At 38.5% G+C, this 20,705-nt stretch overlaps 1 protein-coding gene and 1 pseudogene across 1 annotated transcript; both read right to left on the reverse strand.

Annotated features, from left to right (window-relative positions):
- Window positions 1-1,479: 1,479 nt before the first annotated feature.
- Window positions 1,480-7,636, reverse strand: LOC109104055 (sarcoplasmic reticulum histidine-rich calcium-binding protein-like). The gene is made up of 6 exons (XM_042734939.1): window positions 6,205-7,636; window positions 3,827-3,927; window positions 2,716-2,784; window positions 2,408-2,462; window positions 2,203-2,239; window positions 1,480-2,089 (listed from the first exon to the last, which is right to left on the reverse strand). Exons 1-6 carry the CDS (start codon window positions 6,515-6,517, stop codon window positions 2,068-2,070), a joined length of 597 nt encoding a protein of 198 aa, XP_042590873.1. The 5' UTR covers window positions 6,518-7,636; the 3' UTR covers window positions 1,480-2,067.
- Window positions 7,637-9,894: 2,258 nt separating this feature from the next.
- The window catches only part of LOC109064174, a 61,979-nt pseudogene continuing 51,168 nt past the window's right edge, over window positions 9,895-20,705 (reverse strand).

Here is a 20,705-nt window from a genome sequence, read left to right on the forward strand (position 1 = left end):
TAGCAGGTGGGCTAGAAGAGTTTTAGTAACATACTGATTGACTAAGAGACTGGATTTATTGATTTTAAATACACGTTGATATTGTTTGTATCAAAATTCAACTTTATTTCTCATTTGACGTTCAAAATTAAATAGAAATAATTTAATAACTACCATTTCTGTCCTTTAGTGTGACATAATGTCCTATTCAAGGGGGAAGTCGTGGACTAGTGGTTAGAGAGTTTGACTTCTAACCCGAAGGTTGTGGGTTCGAGTCTCGGGCCGGTAATACCACGACTGAGATGCCCTTGAGCAAGGCACCGAACCCCCAACTGCTCCCCGGGCACCACAGCATAAAAACCCACTGCTCCGGGTGTGTGTTCACAGTGTGTGTATGTTCACTGCTGTGTGTGTATGTTCACTGCTGTGTGTGTGCTCTTTGGATGGGTTAAATGCGGAACACGAATTCTGAGTATGGGTCACCATACTTGGCTGTATGTCACGTCACTCACTATGGTGTGAAACAAAAGAACCAGAGATTTATTTTTACCTCAATATCTTTAAAAAAAAACAGTTAAGTATTGCAATAGGGGAGATACAAATATCGCTAAACTTAAAATGGTATAATTTTCAGCAGTTTTGAACGAATGAAAGCAAAGTTTGTCTATTTGTCAAAGTTGGTCTTGAAATTGTCCAACAAGTCATGGGGAAAGAAATATGTTATTTATAATTTCATAATAAATAAATAGCACCACATGAAAATAAGGGTCTAACAATGAAGATAAATCTCTCTCTTGCTATTCATGTACTATTAAGAGGTTGTTGTTGTTCTTATTTTTTGCTATATCACACCATAGGACAAATTTATGGTACAGTTCAATAAAAATGTAAAAAAAAAAAAAAAAAGAAAATAAAAGAAAGACTTGACGAAGTTAGTGACCCTTTATATTTTCTCAAAGATCAGACTTCACACTACATAAATATGTGCCTTTCCTTTTCAAAAAAGTATTTTTTTTTTGTTTTTTGTTTTTTTACAAAAAAAGCATTTTTTACTGCCTATTTGTCAACTACCCCTCTATATATATATTATATTTATATATTAATATATATGGGGTAGTTGACAACTGTAAATGATGTGTCTCCACTGTTGGTTGTAATATTGGTAATGTAAATACACACTTGGCTGAAGGGCGTTTACATGGAAACGACAACGGTGCTGTTTTCAAAAACTTGTAATATTTCAAAAATATGCATTTTCAGTCCCCAAAACGCCATTGTCGTGTAAATGAACAGTCAAAACTCATAAAAAATTCCCATTTCTGGCTGAAAACGTTGTCAGGTAAACAGCCCCTTAGTGTGCCAGCTTACCATTGCACAAGCTACGATGTCAGACCACAGTACAGCAACAGGTTAGGCTATACTCAGGCTAAGTCATTTTCTTAAAAATATCTTTGTGTTCAGTAGAAGAAAGAAATTCATACATGTTTGGAACAACCTGAGTGTATTTAGTGTATCTCTTTATTCACACACTTAAAATGTATACACATTTCTTTAAACTGACACTGATTTATCTGAAACCAGAATTACATTTTATGATTTAGTTGTACAGAGAGAACTAACACATTCATGTTGACCTGAACATTTGTTATTACCTTTGTTATTATTTTATGTAGGTTACTCCACATTCATTCAAAAGCTTGGGGCCAGTAAGATTTTATGCTTTGAATAAGAAGAGTCTTATGTTCACCAATACTGCATTTATTTAATCAAAAATACAGTCAAAAACAGTAATATTGTGAAATATTATATAAGTACTAAATGAGATCATTTGCACGTAACCATATTTGTTATTCATTTAATGCAGTCTATAAAGTCACCTTTAAAGTAACATTAAATGGTAAACATTAGGGTCCTGGCAGTTCCTTGCTTATATTTAAGATAGGTTGTCCACTCTCATTGCTGGCCTCAGAGTGAGAATACCCAGATCTTGCCAGTCAAATAGATAGGCCTACAAATGAATGACTTGAGTGCTATTCTGTAGTTCCTCTGTTCACCAAGAGATGGCGCTGTGAAGAATGCTGAACGTATTCAGAGCAACATGTTTACCTTCCTGTAGGTGAAGTAGAGGACAAAAAAAAAAAAACTATGCTGATAACAAGTATGAATATATTCATAATGTGATTATTCTGCAAGTGTTGTTTTGAACAGATGTTGCATCCTTACTGGTAGAGAGAACCGCTCAGTACATCAAGAATTCCACCTAGAAACAAACAAATATTAAAAAATATAATCCAAAAAAAGACTGAAAGTAATTACATAACATATATAATGCTAACAAATAATAGTGTTTGGTTCAGCGTAAGCTAAGTGAACTTTGATACTCTCAAATTAATCAAGAGTGTGTATACTATTAATAGTAGCATCATACCTGGCTGGCAGACTGTTTCACATATCACAGGACAAACGTAACAGTAGGAACAATCCTGTGGAAAAAGATGATAAGAGAGTAATGTCACGTTACACTGCCAGAAGGAACATGGAGCTGAGGATAATCGAAAGAGACTTTAATTGTATCCAACACAGAGGGTAAATCCAACACAGGGAACAGGAGGTTGACACACATACTTTACTTGTATGTTTTTTTTTTGCTGTTAAATGAGGTGTAGTGTTCAGGTGTCCACATAATTTTGGCCTTTATTAGTATAAATTTTGGTCTTATTAAGAAAGAAAACCTACTTCACAGTGATTGCAGTGTGCTGATGTGTCCCCTTCCTCACAGGGACATTTGTCACAGGTACCGCAGTGCTGAGAGGAAAGAGAGAGGAGGACAGAGATAGATTAGTACTCTACACCTCTGCTATTTACTGGGGAGGTTCAGGAAGGGATCGCACTAAATCTATACTAAAGTAAGTTCATGGTTTATACTAAAGTTCAGTGGGTTTTGCGTGTACTAAAAATAGGTGAAATTATCACCTAAAAGTGGTTGAAAAATATGTGAAATACCTCATGCACTGATCATCGTCATGATATCATCAGGTTTAGAAACTGACTGATTTCCAGTGACATTAACTCTATAACCAATTACTTAAATATATCAAAATACTACAGACTATTAATAATAATTTGATGTAATGATGTCTACAGCTTCAGACTGTCTACACAAAATGAATATCTTGTTTTCATCATAGCACCAGTTTTTTGTTTATGAAGAGATAATCCGTGAGACTGCAGGATTCAGTGAGTAAGCATACACACTGAACAAACTTTGGCATTTCCAATGGCTTTCTTAATCGCTGCTTACTAATATAAATGACTTTAGTAAATGGCAATATAAATTTCCTTTATTTTAAAGGATTAGTTCACTTCCAGAATAAACATCAATTTCCAACACATAAGTAATGCGTGAAGTCATGGACGTGCATCATAGAGCTAGTGCAAGATGAGCATTTGTGATTAAAAAGTATATAATTTTTTATTTATTTTTTAGAAAATTATATATTGTTTCACTAGATGAGACTCTTATTCCTCGGCTGGGATTGTGTAGAGCCTTCACTGAAAGCTTCACTGAAACCGCAGTTTGGACCTTCAACCCATTGGTCCCTGCTGAAGTCCACTATATAGATAAAAACCTTAATTTCTTTTTGACTGAAGAAAGAAAAACATGAACATTTTGGATGACATGGGAGTAAGTAAAGTATCAGGAAATTTTTATTCTGGAAGTGAACTAATCCTTTAAATTTGGGCACATTTTTGCCCCAGGCCCAATTAAAAACTCTCTTAACATGAGTAGGGACTGGGGCATGTGTGAGTCAGTAATGTAAGTGCAGTGAGGTAGAAGCGTGGTTACCTTACAGACTGAGCAAAGGGCACAGAAAGAGCCGGAGCTATACATTACATCCTTCCTGGAGACCAACTCTTCTCCCTCTACATATTCCTCATTGGCAGTTTCACACAGACAGAGAGAGAGAGAAATTAGGTTTAACAAAGACCTTAATATTCCTGTCAAAAACAACCCCACAAAAAGATGGCAATCCGGGTTTTCTGTACACTGATTTGCAGTGAAAAATTAATATTGAAAGAGAAGAATGTGAAGGGTGCTTTTTGATGTTCTGTTGCAGGTATATTGACTCCTCCCCCTGAACTTTCAGTTACCCGTGTATCGTGCTCTCTCATTTCCTGTAGGTCATCGCCAATGTCATTTCCTGTCAAAACAAATTTTACATTGAAGGACTGTGAGTCGCCGATAGATCTCTCATGGGCATCGGTGCTTCTCTCACACACACTAATTGATAACACACTAATGAGATTGTCACTCACGTGAACGAGCACTGATTTGCCTCAGATTTATGGCAACGGGGCCAGTGGAGTAAATGCTAATGTGCAACACCTGCCACTCACCGGTCTCGAGTCCCACGGAGGAGCTCCGGAAGGATAAAAGGAGGAGTGATGACAGTGTTGGACGAGAGAGGACCAGGCCTGGATTTTATTTTGTGTTTATTTTATTATTAAAATATTTAAATGTTTGCTGGTTCCCGCATCCTTCTTCCTGATCTACGAACGTTTGTTATAATTGGCATAATGAAACAATCGTGGTGATTTCTGTGATCATGGCTCCTAATCAGTGGTCCTGTGTGTACAGTGAGAGAGGTTTAAAGATGGCCATAGTCACAGTGTTGTGACTAAAGATAGTCCACAATCATTTTCTGATCATAATCTTGTCATTTTCTTACATTAATTTAAACACCTTTTTTTCCAGTTCTGTCATTCTCTCTGAATCACCGCTGACATGAGCAAGTTTTAATCTCTCATCTCCTCCCTCTCCTTTACTTGTTTCTGCTGCCAAGGTCACTTACTACTGAAACAAGATCAGCAACACTTTAGACACGTGCAGACTATTCACAGGATCTTGTACAAGACATCTCTTCAACTCCATTCTATCATATCAATGCGTTTGGCTAATTTCCCACTATATTTAAGCAGGCCTGGATGACCCCACAACACCTAACCCTACAACAGTTGAAAGTTACAGACTAGTTACTTTTCTGTCAAGATATTGAAAGATTTATGTTTAGTCAGCTCCAAGGTTTCCTGGAGAGAATATGTGTCACATCGGCTAATCATTGGGGTGCAGGGTTCAGTGCTTGGTCCTTTCTTTTTCTTAATGTCTACTTTCTGTTCTGTTCCCTTTCTGCTCTTATTACTTCTTATTTTTGAACCCTGCAGTTAGACACATTTATCTAATGTATCTACTATTAAACACTATTCTTGTTTATGAAACTTCATATAAAATGATTGCTGAAAATTTGCATAATTAATTACAACAAAATAAGACAACTTGAATTATTCTGTTTAAACTCAAAGTCTCCAACCATCTAGCATTAAAATGAATCGCAAGGACTTGCCACCCTGGGTCACATGACTATAAAAACACAATTACTTCTTTGAAGTGTCCCTTCTCTAAAGGACTTTATGAAGGGCCCATTGTGAAGGCATTTTATTGTTCACTTTCATTTGTAATGCCTCAACAAATAGTCTCCCTTTCTCAAAGTGTCCTTCTTAGGAGTGCAATAAAGGAATTTGTTTACTCATCTTACAGCATTTGCCTCTGAGATAGATAAGGTTGCTTTGTTTGTTTTTTAGATGGCAGCTAAAAATCAAATAATTTTGGTGCTTGTGAATTTTATGTTGATAACAAACTCTAGATTTCAGAGTTGGCCAAACAGTCGGGTATATGTAACACATATGCCATACAGTTCATGTCAACAACATTCAGCCAGAAAGGACTTCAAGTGGTTGGAATATTTCAGCTGCTGTAGCTGTTCTGATATAATGATCTATTTATGGCCAATGTGCGACTTCATAGACTCACTGAGAGGCATTAAGTTTTGGAACGTGTCATTTGCGGTGAAGACTAACAATTTTTATGAAGTACATTATCAGTATTAATGATTGATGAATTGAAGTAAGTAGGATGTTAAAGTAATATGTTAAAATAAACATTACTCAGGAACAGTATTTATTACCATTAATATTATTTTTTATAATCGTTCTTAAGAAAACATCACATGTCAGTAAAATTTACTTGAGAATTTCTACTTGAAGTCTCTTAGTTGTTTCCTAGCATTTTTCATGTAAATATACTCTAAAAATATTTCAGTTTTCCGTGTAAGTAAAAACACTTAACATTGATTGTGAAGGCTATTTAATGATTAATTCAGTAGTTACCTTCAACAGTATCTTCAACTGTGGTCTCTTCATCTTCAACTTCATCTCCAGCCTCCTCATCATCTTCATCAGCAGTTTCCTTTTCCTCATCTTCCTCTTCCTCACCTGGCGCTCCCTCATCCTCTGCGGCTGTTTCTTCTTCCTCTGTTATCTGTTGTGCTGAATCCTCTTCTTCTGCTAATCCTTCCTGTACTTCTACCTCCTCTTCCTCTGCCTCCTCCTCTTCTGCCAATTCTAGCTCTTCCTCTGTGTATTCCCCCTCTTCTTCTTCCTCTGCCTCCTTCTCTTCTGCTACTTCTACCTCTTCCTCCATGTATTCCTCCTCTTCTTCTTCCTCTGCTGCTTCCTCTTCATGTATTACTCTTTCTGTCTCATCATCTTCCTCTGCTACTTCCTCTTCATCTGCTCCCTCTTCTGCCTCATCCTCTGTGGCTGTTTCTTCTTCCTCTGTTATCTGTTGTGCTGAATCCTCTTCTTCTTTTAATCCTTCCTCTACTTCTAACTCCTCTTCCTCTGCAACCTCCTCTTCTGCTACTTCTACCTCTTGCTCTGTGTATTCCTCCTCTTCATCTTCCGCTGCTGCGTCCTCTTCATCTATTACTCCTTCTGCCTCATCATCTTCCTCTGCTACTTCCTCTTCTGCCTCATCCTCATCCTCAGCTTCTGCCTCAGCTGCTTCTGCCTCCTTAGTTATCTCCTCTTCTGGTGTCACCTCTTCCTCAGAAGCTTCCTCTCCATCGTCTTCATCTTCAGCTCCCTCTGCTTCCCCATCTCCTTCCACTTCTTCATCTACTCTTCAGATACATCTCCAACCTCCTCCTGATCAGCCACCTCCTCTTTCTCACCTCCAGTAGGGTCCAGACCAATCAGCACCTCGGCTTCCTCACTTCGCAGCTTTTCTTCAGCCTGCACAGAATCCCCGAACGGTCCAGTGCAAAGCAGAGCTACGATAAGCCCCAACAGCCAGCTACGTGAAGCTATCATCTTGCAGTTGCTCCCTCACACAAATACAGTCAAACAGTTTATAAAAAATATGTTTGTATCCACCCAAGAAGAGCAGTTTCTTATGGGGTTCAAAGATTCAAGATCTTTGGATCTTTGGACCAAGAACTTGGGAGTGCAGTCGCTGGATCCACCAGAGGGAATTAGAGAGGTAGTTGAGTGACAGAGAGGGGGCTGGTCTCTGTTGTACGCTCACATGTACACTCGCACCATTCAGAGAATGGTGTAGAACAGAGGAACATACTGAGATGATTGACAGGGCCACATGCACTTCTAATGCCCTTTATTATTACTTTGTCTATGTGAGAGAAAATTAAATAAACAGAAGTGCTCATGAGTAATGGAATATTATAGAATGGCACAAAACAACTTTAGGACCAACATTACATAAACATAGACCCAACCGAGTGAAGCCAGTCCCGATTTGACCCTTCTAAGGCCTGGCTGTGTCTGGTGGGTGGGAAGCTATATAAAGAGGCTCTCAACAGTAGCAGTACACTGCATGATCTGACCTTCAATAGTTCAGTTCACTCAGCTGTTGAAACTCCATCCCTCCCTTGCTCGCTCGTGCTTTCCCTATATCAGGTCCTTTTCTAAAGGTCACCTCTATACATCTTAATCACTGCATACCCTAATATTTACTGCTGTATGCACCTGCTACCATTTACGTCACCAGATGGTGAAAATGAAATGGATTTGTATTCACTTTCAGGAAGATTTTCAAATCAAAACACTCTCCACAGGCTCCTCTAGAAGTTTTCTTTCCTGTCTCATACCAGAAAACTATGGCACTTTTTGTCCACAAAATAATAAGAACACATACAGCATATATCTTATTTGGTGAGTATTTTCACTTAAGCGTTGCAAGCCATGCTTGTTTCTTCTCGTCAGTCTTTGACAGAATGCAATGCATACTGGTTTGCTGGTGCTAAAAACAAATAATTTCCAGAAATTCCTTTATTAGCTTGACCTTGAGCTTTTTTTTATCCTAGTATTCAAAAATGTTTTTGTTTAATAAATGTTCTGTTTTTACCCAGTATTAACATAAGTTCCTGTGAAGACAGGAATAGGACAACAATTCAATGGAACTTATAATCCACCAATGGGGCTGCTCATAAGTTGCTTAGGAAAACATATACTTAAAAACTCTGAAATCAAGATTGGATCTCAATGATCCATGAACCAATCTATGTGTCAATATGGTTTTATAATGTAGACATTTTTAATTATACATTTCTATATCTTCATTTCATGGGGTTTTCAAGGATCTTCAAGTATCCTGTGTGTGTTTATATACAGATAGATAGATAGATAGATAGATAGATAGATAGATAGATAGATAGATAGATAGATAGATAGATAGATAGATAGATAGATAGACAGATAGATAGATGTTTATGTTTCTGAAAGAAATTTGGTATAAAATCTAGTAACAGCAGTAATATTGTGAATATATATATATATATATATGTGTGTGTTGTTATTATTGTGTGTGTGTGTGTGTGTGTGTATAGTCATAGTTAATAGTCTCTTATTGGCCTGATTAGCCACAAAACAAGCCCTACAAATTTATAAAAGAATACATATTATATACACTGACACAGATTTTGAAAGATTAGTATAGATTTAATAGATTACATTTTCAAGAAGAACATTTGCAAAAGAGTCTGCATTGCATTTACACTGCTTTGACCATCAGTGTCACCGGCATATGCATTTTGAGCATTTTAAAATAGTGAACAGCTTATTCAACTGATTTGGAGTTTTGAAAAGCTCTGTTTCTCTCATCACTAAATTATAAGTAAGTGACAAACTGTCCAACCCAAACTTCCTGTTTCAATGTTTAATACATTTACACAGGAAATTAGTGGGGTGTACAAGTTCAGAGAGTCCATAGGGATAGCTTTAGTTTTGGAAGGGTAAGGGATGAGAACATGGTAAAGGATCTTTGTTGCCCCTGAAATCCGAGATGTAAACTTGGACACACAATCTATTTATCTCCTCCCTGTCTGCTGATTCTGTTCTGCTGAGGTTGCCAAAACAGTACAATCCTTTAAATAGTTGTATGAGATGTTATGGTTTCAAAATGTATTTTAAAAGTGTAATAAAAAAAATACAATATCACAAGACAATGAAGAACTTATAAAAAAAATCACAAAATCAAACATATATCCAAAAATAAAATAAATTGCATACAAAATCCGAGAGCATTGTTACAGAATGCAATTACAGTATGAATCTTATGAAAAAAATATTTTGCTATATTTATAAATGTAAATCATTGCAGCATTCCAGTTCCATATTTGAATGCAAAAAGCATTCAATTATAGATTTTTAGTTTGTGTGGTTTGTCAAACAATAAAGTTAGATATTAAAACATGCCTATTGAACATTAGACTTATTTCATGTACTGTAACATATGTGTGTCAAGATATGTGCCAAGACTATATAATCAATAAATGTGAGTTGTTCATAGGTTTTTGGTTTAAAAATAAAAATGCAAAAAATGAAATACAAAGTATAAGTTACAATATGCTTTGTTTGTTCCTACTGCAGCTTTTAAAGGGATAGTCCACCAAAAATCATTTACTCACCCTCAAGTGACCCACTGACTTCCATAGTATTTTTTCATACTATTGAAGTCAATGTGGACCAGCAACTGTTTGGTTACCAATATTCTTCAAAATCTCTTCTTTTATGTTCAGCAGAAGAAAGAAATTTATACAGGTTTGGTACAACTTGAGCATGAGTAAATAATGACAGAATATTCATTTTTGGGTGAACTATCCTTTTGAGCCATTAATAAAAAACATCCTTTTAAGCCATTAATCAAAAACATTTCTTTGTTTTTATTTTACAATGTTATAGCTCTTTAAAATCAGATTCTAAGAAGACAGTTAACCTGACCTTATAATAAAACCTAACGATAAAAGTAATCTCTGAATATAACATGACAGAATTGACCTATTAGTGTACAGTGAGTTCAAGGACATTCTGTGCCCTGTTCTCTACCCATGATCACATTGAAAACCAGGGCAAGTCAATTGGGCGCACTAAACTTGTAAGAGCAGGATGAACCATGAAAAGACCAGGATGACCAGTTTAAAAATGGAAACCAGAACAATACGGGCAGTTTTTTGACAGGTTTCACTAGCTCTCTGCAGCTTCTTGGTTCTTGTGTCTGTTAGAGTGAGAAATGAAGACGAATACAGGAAAGTAGGCTTTTTTCATTTTTCATTTCTCATTGCAGGCTGAAATGAAAGCTGATGACAAAAAAATGAACAGTTTAGGTTGGAAATTAAAAAAAAAATATTCTAACCATCAGACAATAGCATATATATTTAACTAAAGCTGTGGTTCTCAACTTGGTTGACTGGACATCAACAAAAAGTTGATTTTACACATTGTGTAATTTCCAGACAGAAGTTTACAGCATTTCACAATTATACCACCAAAATAAAAGCTATTATTTGAAAGGTTCAAAGTTTGAGGTTTTGAATGTTTAAAGGTGAAGAATTTAAGACATGCATATTAGTATTATAACTTTAAGATAAAAAAATATTTATAATATTATCACATATCCATATTTATTTTACAGTAGAAATTGTAGTTTACCACTTGTATATTTCTGTCATTCTTTTTTATAATTAGAGTTAAATCATTATGACAATATAATTCCAATAAAAAAAAATTATGCAGGTAGACAGACAGATATATAGATATATAATTTTAAGATAAAAAGTACGAAAAAAAAATTATATTTTATCGGTTTACTTGCATATCATGTGATGATTAATCAGCATCAGAGAACCATGAATATGCAAATATCCTGTAAAATTATAGAAATATTAACCTATATTCTCAGGGGAACTTTAAGTATTTATTTATTTATTTGAACCCTTCTTTTAAATGATCACTTATTATTTTTACATGCTATTCTTGAATCTTTTATTTTTCTGAGCCACCAGTTGAGAAACACCGTGCTTAAATATATGTGAGTATTGTGACAGAAGCAGGTTTACCTTTGCGAGTCGGGTGTGCTTTAGGGCTCTTCACTGTACTGCTCTGAGACAGAGTTTCCATAATCCACTGAAGAGAAGACGTACAGTACTCTATCTGCATACAGGTGAGCATTCATCTATTAACAACAGCTAGATATAGTCGATATGCAGCGTAATACAGATATCACATCGTGTGCCCTTACATCTGATTCTAGTGTTCGCAGTCTGCGGTCAACATTGTCCACTCTGAAACACACATCACATCAACATTCTGCTTTAATCTGAGGAACAACAATTTTTTAACACATTTTTTGATAGTTTATACTTTTTTTAGCAAGTAAAAGGCCTTTGAGTATAATTGTATAAACATCCGCCGTTAGGCCATAGTTCACCTGTCTTTTTGCTTTGAAATCTTTACTGATTTTTAGACAATAACAATAAAATTTACATTGTTAGTAATTCATCATTGTATTAGTTTGCTTTAAATGTTCTGAAATTTTATGTTAGTCTGGAGCTTCTGAGGTCTTTTATGAAGCCTATATAAACAAGAACCGTGACATTGCCCGGCATGGTGCAGCCAGGGCCCCACCCTGGAGCCAGGCCCGGGGCAGGGGCTCGAATTCGAGGCCCAGCCGGGCTTAGCCCGAAAGAGCAACGTGGGGACGATCTCCCATGGACCCACCATCTGCGGGAGGACCCGTAAGGGACTGGTGCATTGTGGATTGGGCAGTGGTCGAAGGCAGGGGCCCCAACGACCCGATCTCTGGACACAGAAACTGGCCTTAGGGATGTGGAATGTCACCTCGCTGGCGGGGAAGGAGACTGAGCTTGTGCAGGAGGTTGAGAGGTACCGACTGGAGATAGGTCGATGCAGTGATGCGGTCGATGTACCAGTCTGTCGTGATAAAGAAGGTGCTGAGCTGCAAGGCAAAGCTCTAGATTTACCGGTCGATCTACATTCCTACTCTCACCTATGGGACAAGATCCCGGATACAGGTGGCCGAAATGAACTTTCTCCATAGGGTGGGTGGCTGGGCACTCCGTTAGAGATAGGGTGAGGAGCTTGGCCACTCTGGAAGAGCTCAGAGTAGAGCCGCTGCTCCTCCACATCGAGAGGAGCTAGCTGAGGTGGCTCGGGCATCTGTTTTGGATGCCTCCTGGACACCATCCCACCAGGAGGAGGCCCCAGGGAAGACCAAGGACACGCTGGAGGGACTATGTCTCTCAGCTGGCCTGGGAATGCTTCGGTATCCCCCCGGAAGAGCTGGAGGAAGTGTCTAGGAAGAGGGAAGTTTGGGCATCTCTGCTTAGACTGCTGCCCCCACGACCCAGCCCCAGACAAGCGGAAGAAGAAGAAAAGAAGATGTTAGTCTGTTGTACTGTTATAAAGAGCTCAATGATTACATTACAAGCTATCAGAATTTCAACTTACTTTTGGCCATAAGATAAAATTACCATCTACAACAAACTGTTTTTTTTTCTCTCTCTCTCTTTGGGCCTTCAAATAAAATTGTGGTGCTTTTTCTCCTCGACAATGAGCTTCATATTGATTTATCTGGATTTATCAAATATTATACTCAGCATACCACATCAACATTCCTACTAGAGAGCAGAGCACACTGGATCACATATATACAAAATTAAAGGGAGCTTATAAAGCGAAGTCCCAACCTCTTTTTGGACACTCAGACCCCATTACAATTTTTCTATACCCAACCTACAAACAAGCTGAAACAGTGTGCTCTAGAAAGGAAAATCATCAGAGTGTGGTCTGAGACAGCTGAACAAACACTGAAAAACTGTCTTGCATCTACCGACTGGGATGTATTTAGAACAGCAGCAATACTACAGGACTTCACAGTCAATATTTATGAATATGCATTAACTGTTACAGCATGTATCAGAACATGCATAGACAATATCATGGCACAGATGACCATTTGCACATATCCAAATGAGGAAACCGTGGGTTACTGCACAGGTACGTTACAGTCTACGTGCTCGATCTATGGCTTTTAAATCTGGGGACTCTGAGGCCTACAAAAAGTCAATATATGATGTTCGCAAAAGCACTGAATCTGCCAAAGCATCCTACACACAAAGGCTGGAATCTTACTATGCTGCACATGACTCAAAGAAAATGTGGCAAGGCCTAGCACACATCACAGACTACAAAGGCCTGACATCTGCAAACAGCTCTGTATCTCTGCCCAACGAACTGAGTCCTGATGAGGGGGAACGGGCACTGACGCTAACCCCCACACAGGTTTATAAGTCACTGAGTAAAGTAAAAACACGCAAGGCGGCAAGTCCGGATAACATCCCAGGAAGTGTACTTAGGCTTTGTGCTTCAGAGCTAACCAGTGTAACCACTGACATATTCAATATTTCCCCCACAATAGCTACAGTCCATGTCTGTTTCAAGTCCACCACTATCATCCCTGTCCCAAAGAAAGCCACAGTTTCAAGTCTAAATGACTAAGGACCAGTGGCTCTCACACCGGTTCTCATTAAGTCTTTTGAGAGTCTCATCAAGAAACACATTCTAGGTACTGTACCAACCCCCCTGGACCCATTACAGTTTGCGTACAGGACTAATAGATCAACAGAGGATGCCATTTCATTTGCTCTTCATAAATTCCTAACTCACCTGAAAAATAAAGACAGCTTTGCCAGACTGCTTTTCATTGAAAACATTTTGACATTCAACAATATCATCCCCTCCAAACTCATAAACAAGCTGTATAACCTGGGCCTGCCTTCTGCACTGTGTAACTGGATACTGAGCTTCCTCACCAGTAGACCTCAAGACATCCGCCTCGGAAAACACTCCTCCAGCACCATCATGAACACAGGCATTCCTCAGGGATGTGTACTCAGCCCGATGCTGTACACTCTTTTCATGCATGACTGTGTTGCTACCTATCCTAACAACACCATCATAAAATTTGAAGATGACACCACAGTCATTGGTCTTATTACAAACAATGGTGAGACTGCATACTGGAAAGAAGTGTCTGAACCGGTCACATGGTGTGAGGCTAACAATCTCACACTGAACATCAGCAAGACCAAGGTGCTGAGGTTGAGAGAGTGGGCAGCTATAAGTTCCTTGGTGTACACATCTGTGGGGACCTCAAGAGAACACAGTGAAACCAGTAAGTAAGGCCAGTCAAAGAATGTATTTTCTGAGGAGACTAAGGAAGTTTGGCATGACACCACAAATACTCCATAATGTCTACAGATGCACTGTGGAGAGTGCGCTAACTTGCTGCATTGCTGTGTGGTTTGGCAACAAGACAACACGGCATTACAGAAAGGCATTACATAGGGTGATAAAGCTGGCCCGGAAAATCACAGGGACAGATCTCCCCTAACTGCAGGACATCTACAATAGAAGGATCTGCAAATGGGCTTGCAACATCATCAAAGACACCCATCCACAATTTCTTCACCTTAATGAAGTCTGGCAAGCAGTATCAGAGCACTTCGGCCAGAACATCCAGACTCCAGGGGCCTCATTTATAACCGTTGCATACACACAAGACCTGCCCTGAAAGAGGCGTATGCCACTTCCTAAGCAAAAGGTGTGATTTATAAAAAACAACCTGACAGGAAAATTAGCACATGCATATAGACTTTTTTTCCTGGGGAGAAAAAAGTAATGAAGTAAATAATTTTAAACTGTTTTCATTTCACCATAAATATTTATATTAAATATTCCACTCTCATTAACGGAGATAAGCATATGAGTGTTGTTAGAGAATAGACCTAATTCCAGCGAAATTCAAAGTGAATTATGATGGGACAAATGACTGGTTAGTCTTGTTCCTCAGGATTAAGGTGGAAAATTAGACTGGATTAATCCAACACAGTGTAGATGCGAATCCAGTCAGATCCCATGGGGAAAAATCAGAATGATGGAAATTCAGTGGTGAATTTTAGGATTTGTAATGGAGCAGAGGTTTCATCAATTATCTACTCCAGTAAAGGAGGTAGAGATGGATTTCCCAAAGTTAAAGTGTTTGATGAATTTGGGAGTGAAATCAGAAACATACCAACAAAGAGTTGGGATGCCCTAGATGAAGCTGATACGCGACAAGGAATTAGTTCCTAGTTTTATACTAGGATAGGTAAAAATTGATAGCCTGAATGCACTGTAAGTCGCTTTGGATAAAAGCGTCTGCTAAATGCATTAATTTAATTTAATTTAATTTTATTTTATACCCCGTAGAGAGGGGAACCGACGCGCTCTAGAACCTAGTTTTGCACAGCCTGAAAACCCCAAAAGTCCAGATGATGAGTTCTCTTCAGAGAACAAAGAGCCTAGGATATATTTTGGGAAAGGAAGGAGTGTAATTACTCTTAAAGAAGGGTATTTGGAGCTTGAAGAAGCAGCTTGTGTTTTGGTCAATGCGGCTAATAAAAACCTTCAGCACGGGGCTGGAGTGGCCTGTGCCTTTAGAATGCAGGCAGGACAGAAATTTCAGGAAGAGTAAGACAGAATAATACAGTGCAGAAAGAATCCCCTTAGAACAGCCGATGTGGTTTTACAGAAAATAGGAGGGCCGAATGGAAAACTTGCAATACACGCAATTGGCCATTAAAAAGGTCAAAAAGGTGACATGCAGGAAGAATTGACAGCTATGCTTACGCTGGACACTTTGGTGGATAAAATATGTAAGCTAGTCAAAGATAATAAATATAATAAACCCTTAGAAAAACATGATGAATTCATGAATGTAGTTACAGTAGAGGATTTTGAAGGTAATTCAAGAAATAAAAATATATGGAGAAAGAAGAAAATAAATGTAATTTTTGGAAATGATAATTTGCTTTGCCCGGATGATCTTTTAAATATATGAAAAATAGGAGTAGTCGACCAGAACAAAGAATTCGAAAGAATAGTAAGGGAACCTTACTATCCTAGGTACTACTTTTGGTACTACCTAGGACAGCAAAGTCCACTAAAGGAGGTAGAGCTTTTTCGCATTTGGCTCCCAAACACTAGAATAGCCTTCCTGATAATGTTGGGGATTCAGACACACTTTCTCTGTTTAAATCTAGATTAAAACACAACTCTTTGGCCAAGCATTCAAATAATGCATCTCATAATTTTGGACTTCAGTTATATCTGATCAAATGTGCATTATTATTCTTTTGCTTGGGATAAACTAATTAATTTTACTTGGCTGGAACAGCAGCTACGTTAATTATGTCTCTATTTGTTTCTCTGTTTTGCCACAGAATTTACAAGCCAACCCCTAAGAGGACCTCAGATGATGCTAACCCTGAAACAACATACAGAACTACCACATTTTGCTATAAGTTTGATTGCATAATTGCTGTTAATAGTGTTAATCATCTGTTTGTTAAGGTCTTTAATTGATTTTTCTGATCACTGATAAGCTACTACTAAAAATTGTAGAAACTTAATTTTCTGTAAAGTTGCTTTGCAATGATTTGTATCGTAAAAAAACGCTATACAAAAACTTGAATTGAATTGAACCTGAATTCAGCGATAAAGGGGATCTGGAAAAACTTTTAATTAAATACTCTAGCCATTATTCGCAGAGTGACAATGATTGTGGAAAAGTCCAATCGAAATATGAACGTGATTCAGGGGGGAATTCCTCCGCTCCCAGAGACAATATAAAATTAATAGTGCAGCAGAGAAGGAAACCAGCGAAACGATTAAAGAACTAACAGAGCAGGGAATTATTAGCAAACTGCAGAAGAAAGAATTTGCCCAGACTAAAGCCCCTTTGCAAGTGGTTGCTAAACCAGATGGAACATGGAGGCTTGTAACTAATTATTAGGCATTAAATTAGGTTACTGTTCCTGATACTAGGTACTTAATCGACTGCTGTGAGATGAGTGGAGATATAGGCAGAGATAAAAATTGGCTGTCAAAGATTGATTTGGCGAACGGTTTCTGGAGTGTTCCTTTGGCAAAAGAAAGTAAAGGAAAGACAGGTTTTACTTTTGGAGGGAATCAATATATCTAGATGCACCTTCCTCAAGGATACAAAAACTCGCCAAATTCATTTTAGAGTATGGTCACTGAAATCCTTGCAGGAATAACGGTGACAGTCTATATTGATCATATCCTGATTTCTTCGACTAATGAAGAAGAACATTTAAAACTGCTAGAGCAGACCAGGGTATGTTAGCGGAGTGGAGCGGCAACAATTTCCCCTCAGCGCTCCAAGCATTCAATAATCCATCTGCTCCCGGTTCACCATTTCCCGCTCCTCGCTCCACTTCTCACTCCACTGATCAGAAACACCGCTCCACCACTAAATTATTTCACTTTGCTTGAAAAATCAAAGTTCTGTTCAGAAATTATGAAACTTAAAAATAAATTTATAATACTAGAAGAATAACACTACAATTAGCCCAAGTCCATATTGAATGACTGCTTAACTCATTAGCTTACTGTGTAACATTTCTCTCTACTATGGCGAAGCTGAGGGTAGTTACTATTTCAAAAACAGAAAGAATATGCTGTAACTTTCATGTTTTTCTTCATTCCTAAATGTATGCCTGCGATCTATACATTACCTCCTGCACTCGTCCATCGCCATTTTAACCTTTGTATGTGATCCACATATCTGTCCAGCTAACTAATTATGTTTAATGCATGAGTTGGCATTGTGACGGAGTGGTAGAGGAGCGTTCTCGGAGAAAGTGAAAAACCTCAATGCTCTGACTCTCAAAAAATCCGCTCCTAGCTCCAGGCAAAATCACACCGCTCCACTCCTCTCTCCGTTCCCACTCCGCTTCGCTCACATACACTGGGGCTGACTCTAGAAAGGATAACTGAAGCTGGTTTAAAACCTAGTTTAAAGAAAATGGAAATTGGGAAACACAAAGTAGATTTCCTAGGATTTAAACTTGGTAAAGACACAAAAACTCTAACAACAAATACAAGAACTAAGTTAGAGAAAAATGGAACAGTCAGGGCCCCCTAAAACGCAAAACAATTGCAGTCGTTGTAATGAACTCTGAATTATATCAGAGAATTAATACCTAAGTATTCTCGGGAAGTGAAGGTGATATATCATGAACCAGAGAAGGAAAATGGCAGAAATTATTAGAATGCAGGGGGACAGTGGCCCTGGTAATAACAGGCCTTTGCAAAACGGGTACTGACATCACATCAGTAATGATAAATGAAATAATTTTTGTTTTCTGGGGTGAAATAACAGTTATTATAATAAGTGCAATGTATCTAATTGGACTATTGATGTTTAAATATGGCAAAGAGGCAACTTTATGGACAATAATAGGGTTTTCGACTTTAAGTGTTTTTATGTTGGGATTTTTCTTAGAGAATGACAACACAGTATTAATGGGTATTATTATTTTAAAGAATAGATGGAATAAAATGAAAAAGGCCCTAAAGTGATGCAAAATGTCTTGCAACTTGCAATAGTAAACTTTAGTAAATTATATAGTAAATTTTCTGCATAAATTCCAAATGGGACTTGCCGTATTTAAAGCAACGAGACAAAACTTTTATGAAGCAAAAGGAAAAATTGGGGATGTGAAAATTGAATGGATGAATCATAGAAGTAGAGAAATTTGTTTTGATGTGGAAGTTCAATAAGAAAAATGTATTTTGAATTAATCAATGGTCAGAGACATTATCCAATGTTTATGAGAAACCCAATGTTAATGAATTTACAGAGTTTAAAATGACAAGGAGGGGTTGTGAGTATGGGGATTTATGACTTAGCATATGATTCTGCAGTGATTGTCCAGGAAACCGGAGGCCAAGTGGCCGGAATGAGCCTCGGACAGTTCCTAGAGCTGGCATTTTGGAGTAAGGAAATGCCTGGTACATGAGGTCCCTAGAAAGCAAGACCCAATTTCTAAATGGGAAATGAGAAGATTTCTAGAAGTAATGTTGATCAGAAATAGAAGAATTTTTTTAAAGTATCTATTGAAAAGAAATTTAAAAGTGAAAGAACAGGAACTGTCCTTATGAGATGTGTTAAAGATAGAATGCCAAGGGAAGGACAATTCACAAGAGGAATTAACCAAGAAATTGATCAGGAAATTGCAAGAGAGGGTGTTGAACGGTCAGGTGACCCAATAAATATGTGATTCCCCATTCAATTCTCAATTGGAAACAGTAACAATGAACCAAGTAAACTATAAAATTATTTGGATGATCTCCTTGTCCAAGGGATTCAAAAGGAATGGAGCCCCAAAGTTAAAAAAATAAGGACAATGATAGTGTTACTGGGGCTCAGTGGTAGAGCTTTGCGTTAGCAGCGCAAAAGGTTGTGAGTTCGATTCCCAGGGGAACACAAGTTAGGTAAAAAAAAATGTATAGCCTAAATGCACTGTAAGTCGGTTTGGATAAAAGCATCTGCTAAATGCATAAATGTAAAATGTAAATGATCCAATTACTTAGGAAACAGAAAGCGCTAAATAAAAAAATTATGAGAATATTGAAGGAAATGATTGAATGATCTTAAAACTTTGAGATTACACACTTCTGCTCTAACATTTGAAAAGTCTTAGAAGCAGTTTAAGTGTGCATCCTGTCAGGGATGAAAGCAGGATGCATTTTGCAACATATACTGTTGCGAGATGTAACCTCTAGCACACCGTTTCAACACGCAGCCGCTTCCACACGACCTTTTCAAGATGGCGGCGCGTCCACACGCAGCGGCTTCTCTCTGTCCCGACAGAACGGTGTTTTCGTGTTTTTTGTCTTGTGAGTCGCAGTGTTTTTGTACGTCGTCATCGCGTCTATCTGTCTTTAAGCGCGCATACAGTCGTGAGTTTCTGCCGGATGTCGGCAGAGCCGCATTTTTAGAGTTAAACTCCGCGCACGCGGGAACTGCTGCGAGATCTCGAACTGCTCCGGAGGCCTACATCATCACCGACCCCCTCTACTGCATCTCGCCCACAGCGGAGGCGCCACAAGCGGCGTGAGAGGAAGCAGAAGAGGGGTAAGCGCGGAGGTATCCGGGCTAGGCTAACGGCTAACCCACACAAGCCATCCATCCCCACCGTCGTACTGGCTAACGTACGCTCTTTGGACAATAAACTGGACTACATCCGATTACTACGTTCAACTCAGAGGACTGTAAGAGACTGTTGTGTGTTTGTATTCACGGAAACATGGCTCAGCGACAGCGTTCCGGACTGCGCCATTCAGCTCGACCAGCTGACGTGCTATCGAGCAGACAGAGCTCGCGTCGCGGGAGGAAAAACCCGCGGCGGCGGGCTTTGTGTTTACATCAATGACGCGTGGTGCCGCGATGCTGTTGTGATCTGCAAACACTGCTCACCCCTGGTGGAGTTTATGATTATTAAGTGCCGGCCGTTCTATCTGCCGAGGGAATATACTGCCATACTGCTCGTTTCGGTTTACATTCCCCCGAACAACAGCAACAGCAACAGGAACGATGCACTAAATGAACTGTACCAGCACATCAGTGAGCAGCAGACAGCACACCCCGATGCTTTTCTCATCAT

This window comes from Cyprinus carpio, chromosome B12, assembly GCF_018340385.1.
Source record: "Cyprinus carpio isolate SPL01 chromosome B12, ASM1834038v1, whole genome shotgun sequence".
In the NCBI taxonomy this organism is placed as follows: domain Eukaryota; kingdom Metazoa; phylum Chordata; class Actinopteri; order Cypriniformes; family Cyprinidae; genus Cyprinus; species Cyprinus carpio.

Excerpts from the sequence above, each read along its gene's own strand:
- LOC109104055 (XM_042734939.1), bottom strand. The coding sequence starts at position 6,517 with ATGGAGGAAGAGGTAGAAGTAGCAGAAGAGAAGGAGGCAGAGGAAGAA. Across the intron at positions 2,463-2,715 it reads CACACTGCAATCACTGTGAA|GATTGTTCCTACTGTTACGT; the intron begins GTAGGTTTTCTT and ends CTTTTTCCACAG. Across the intron at positions 2,240-2,407 it reads TGAAACAGTCTGCCAGCCAG|GTGGAATTCTTGATGTACTG; the intron begins GTATGATGCTAC and ends GTTTGTTTCTAG.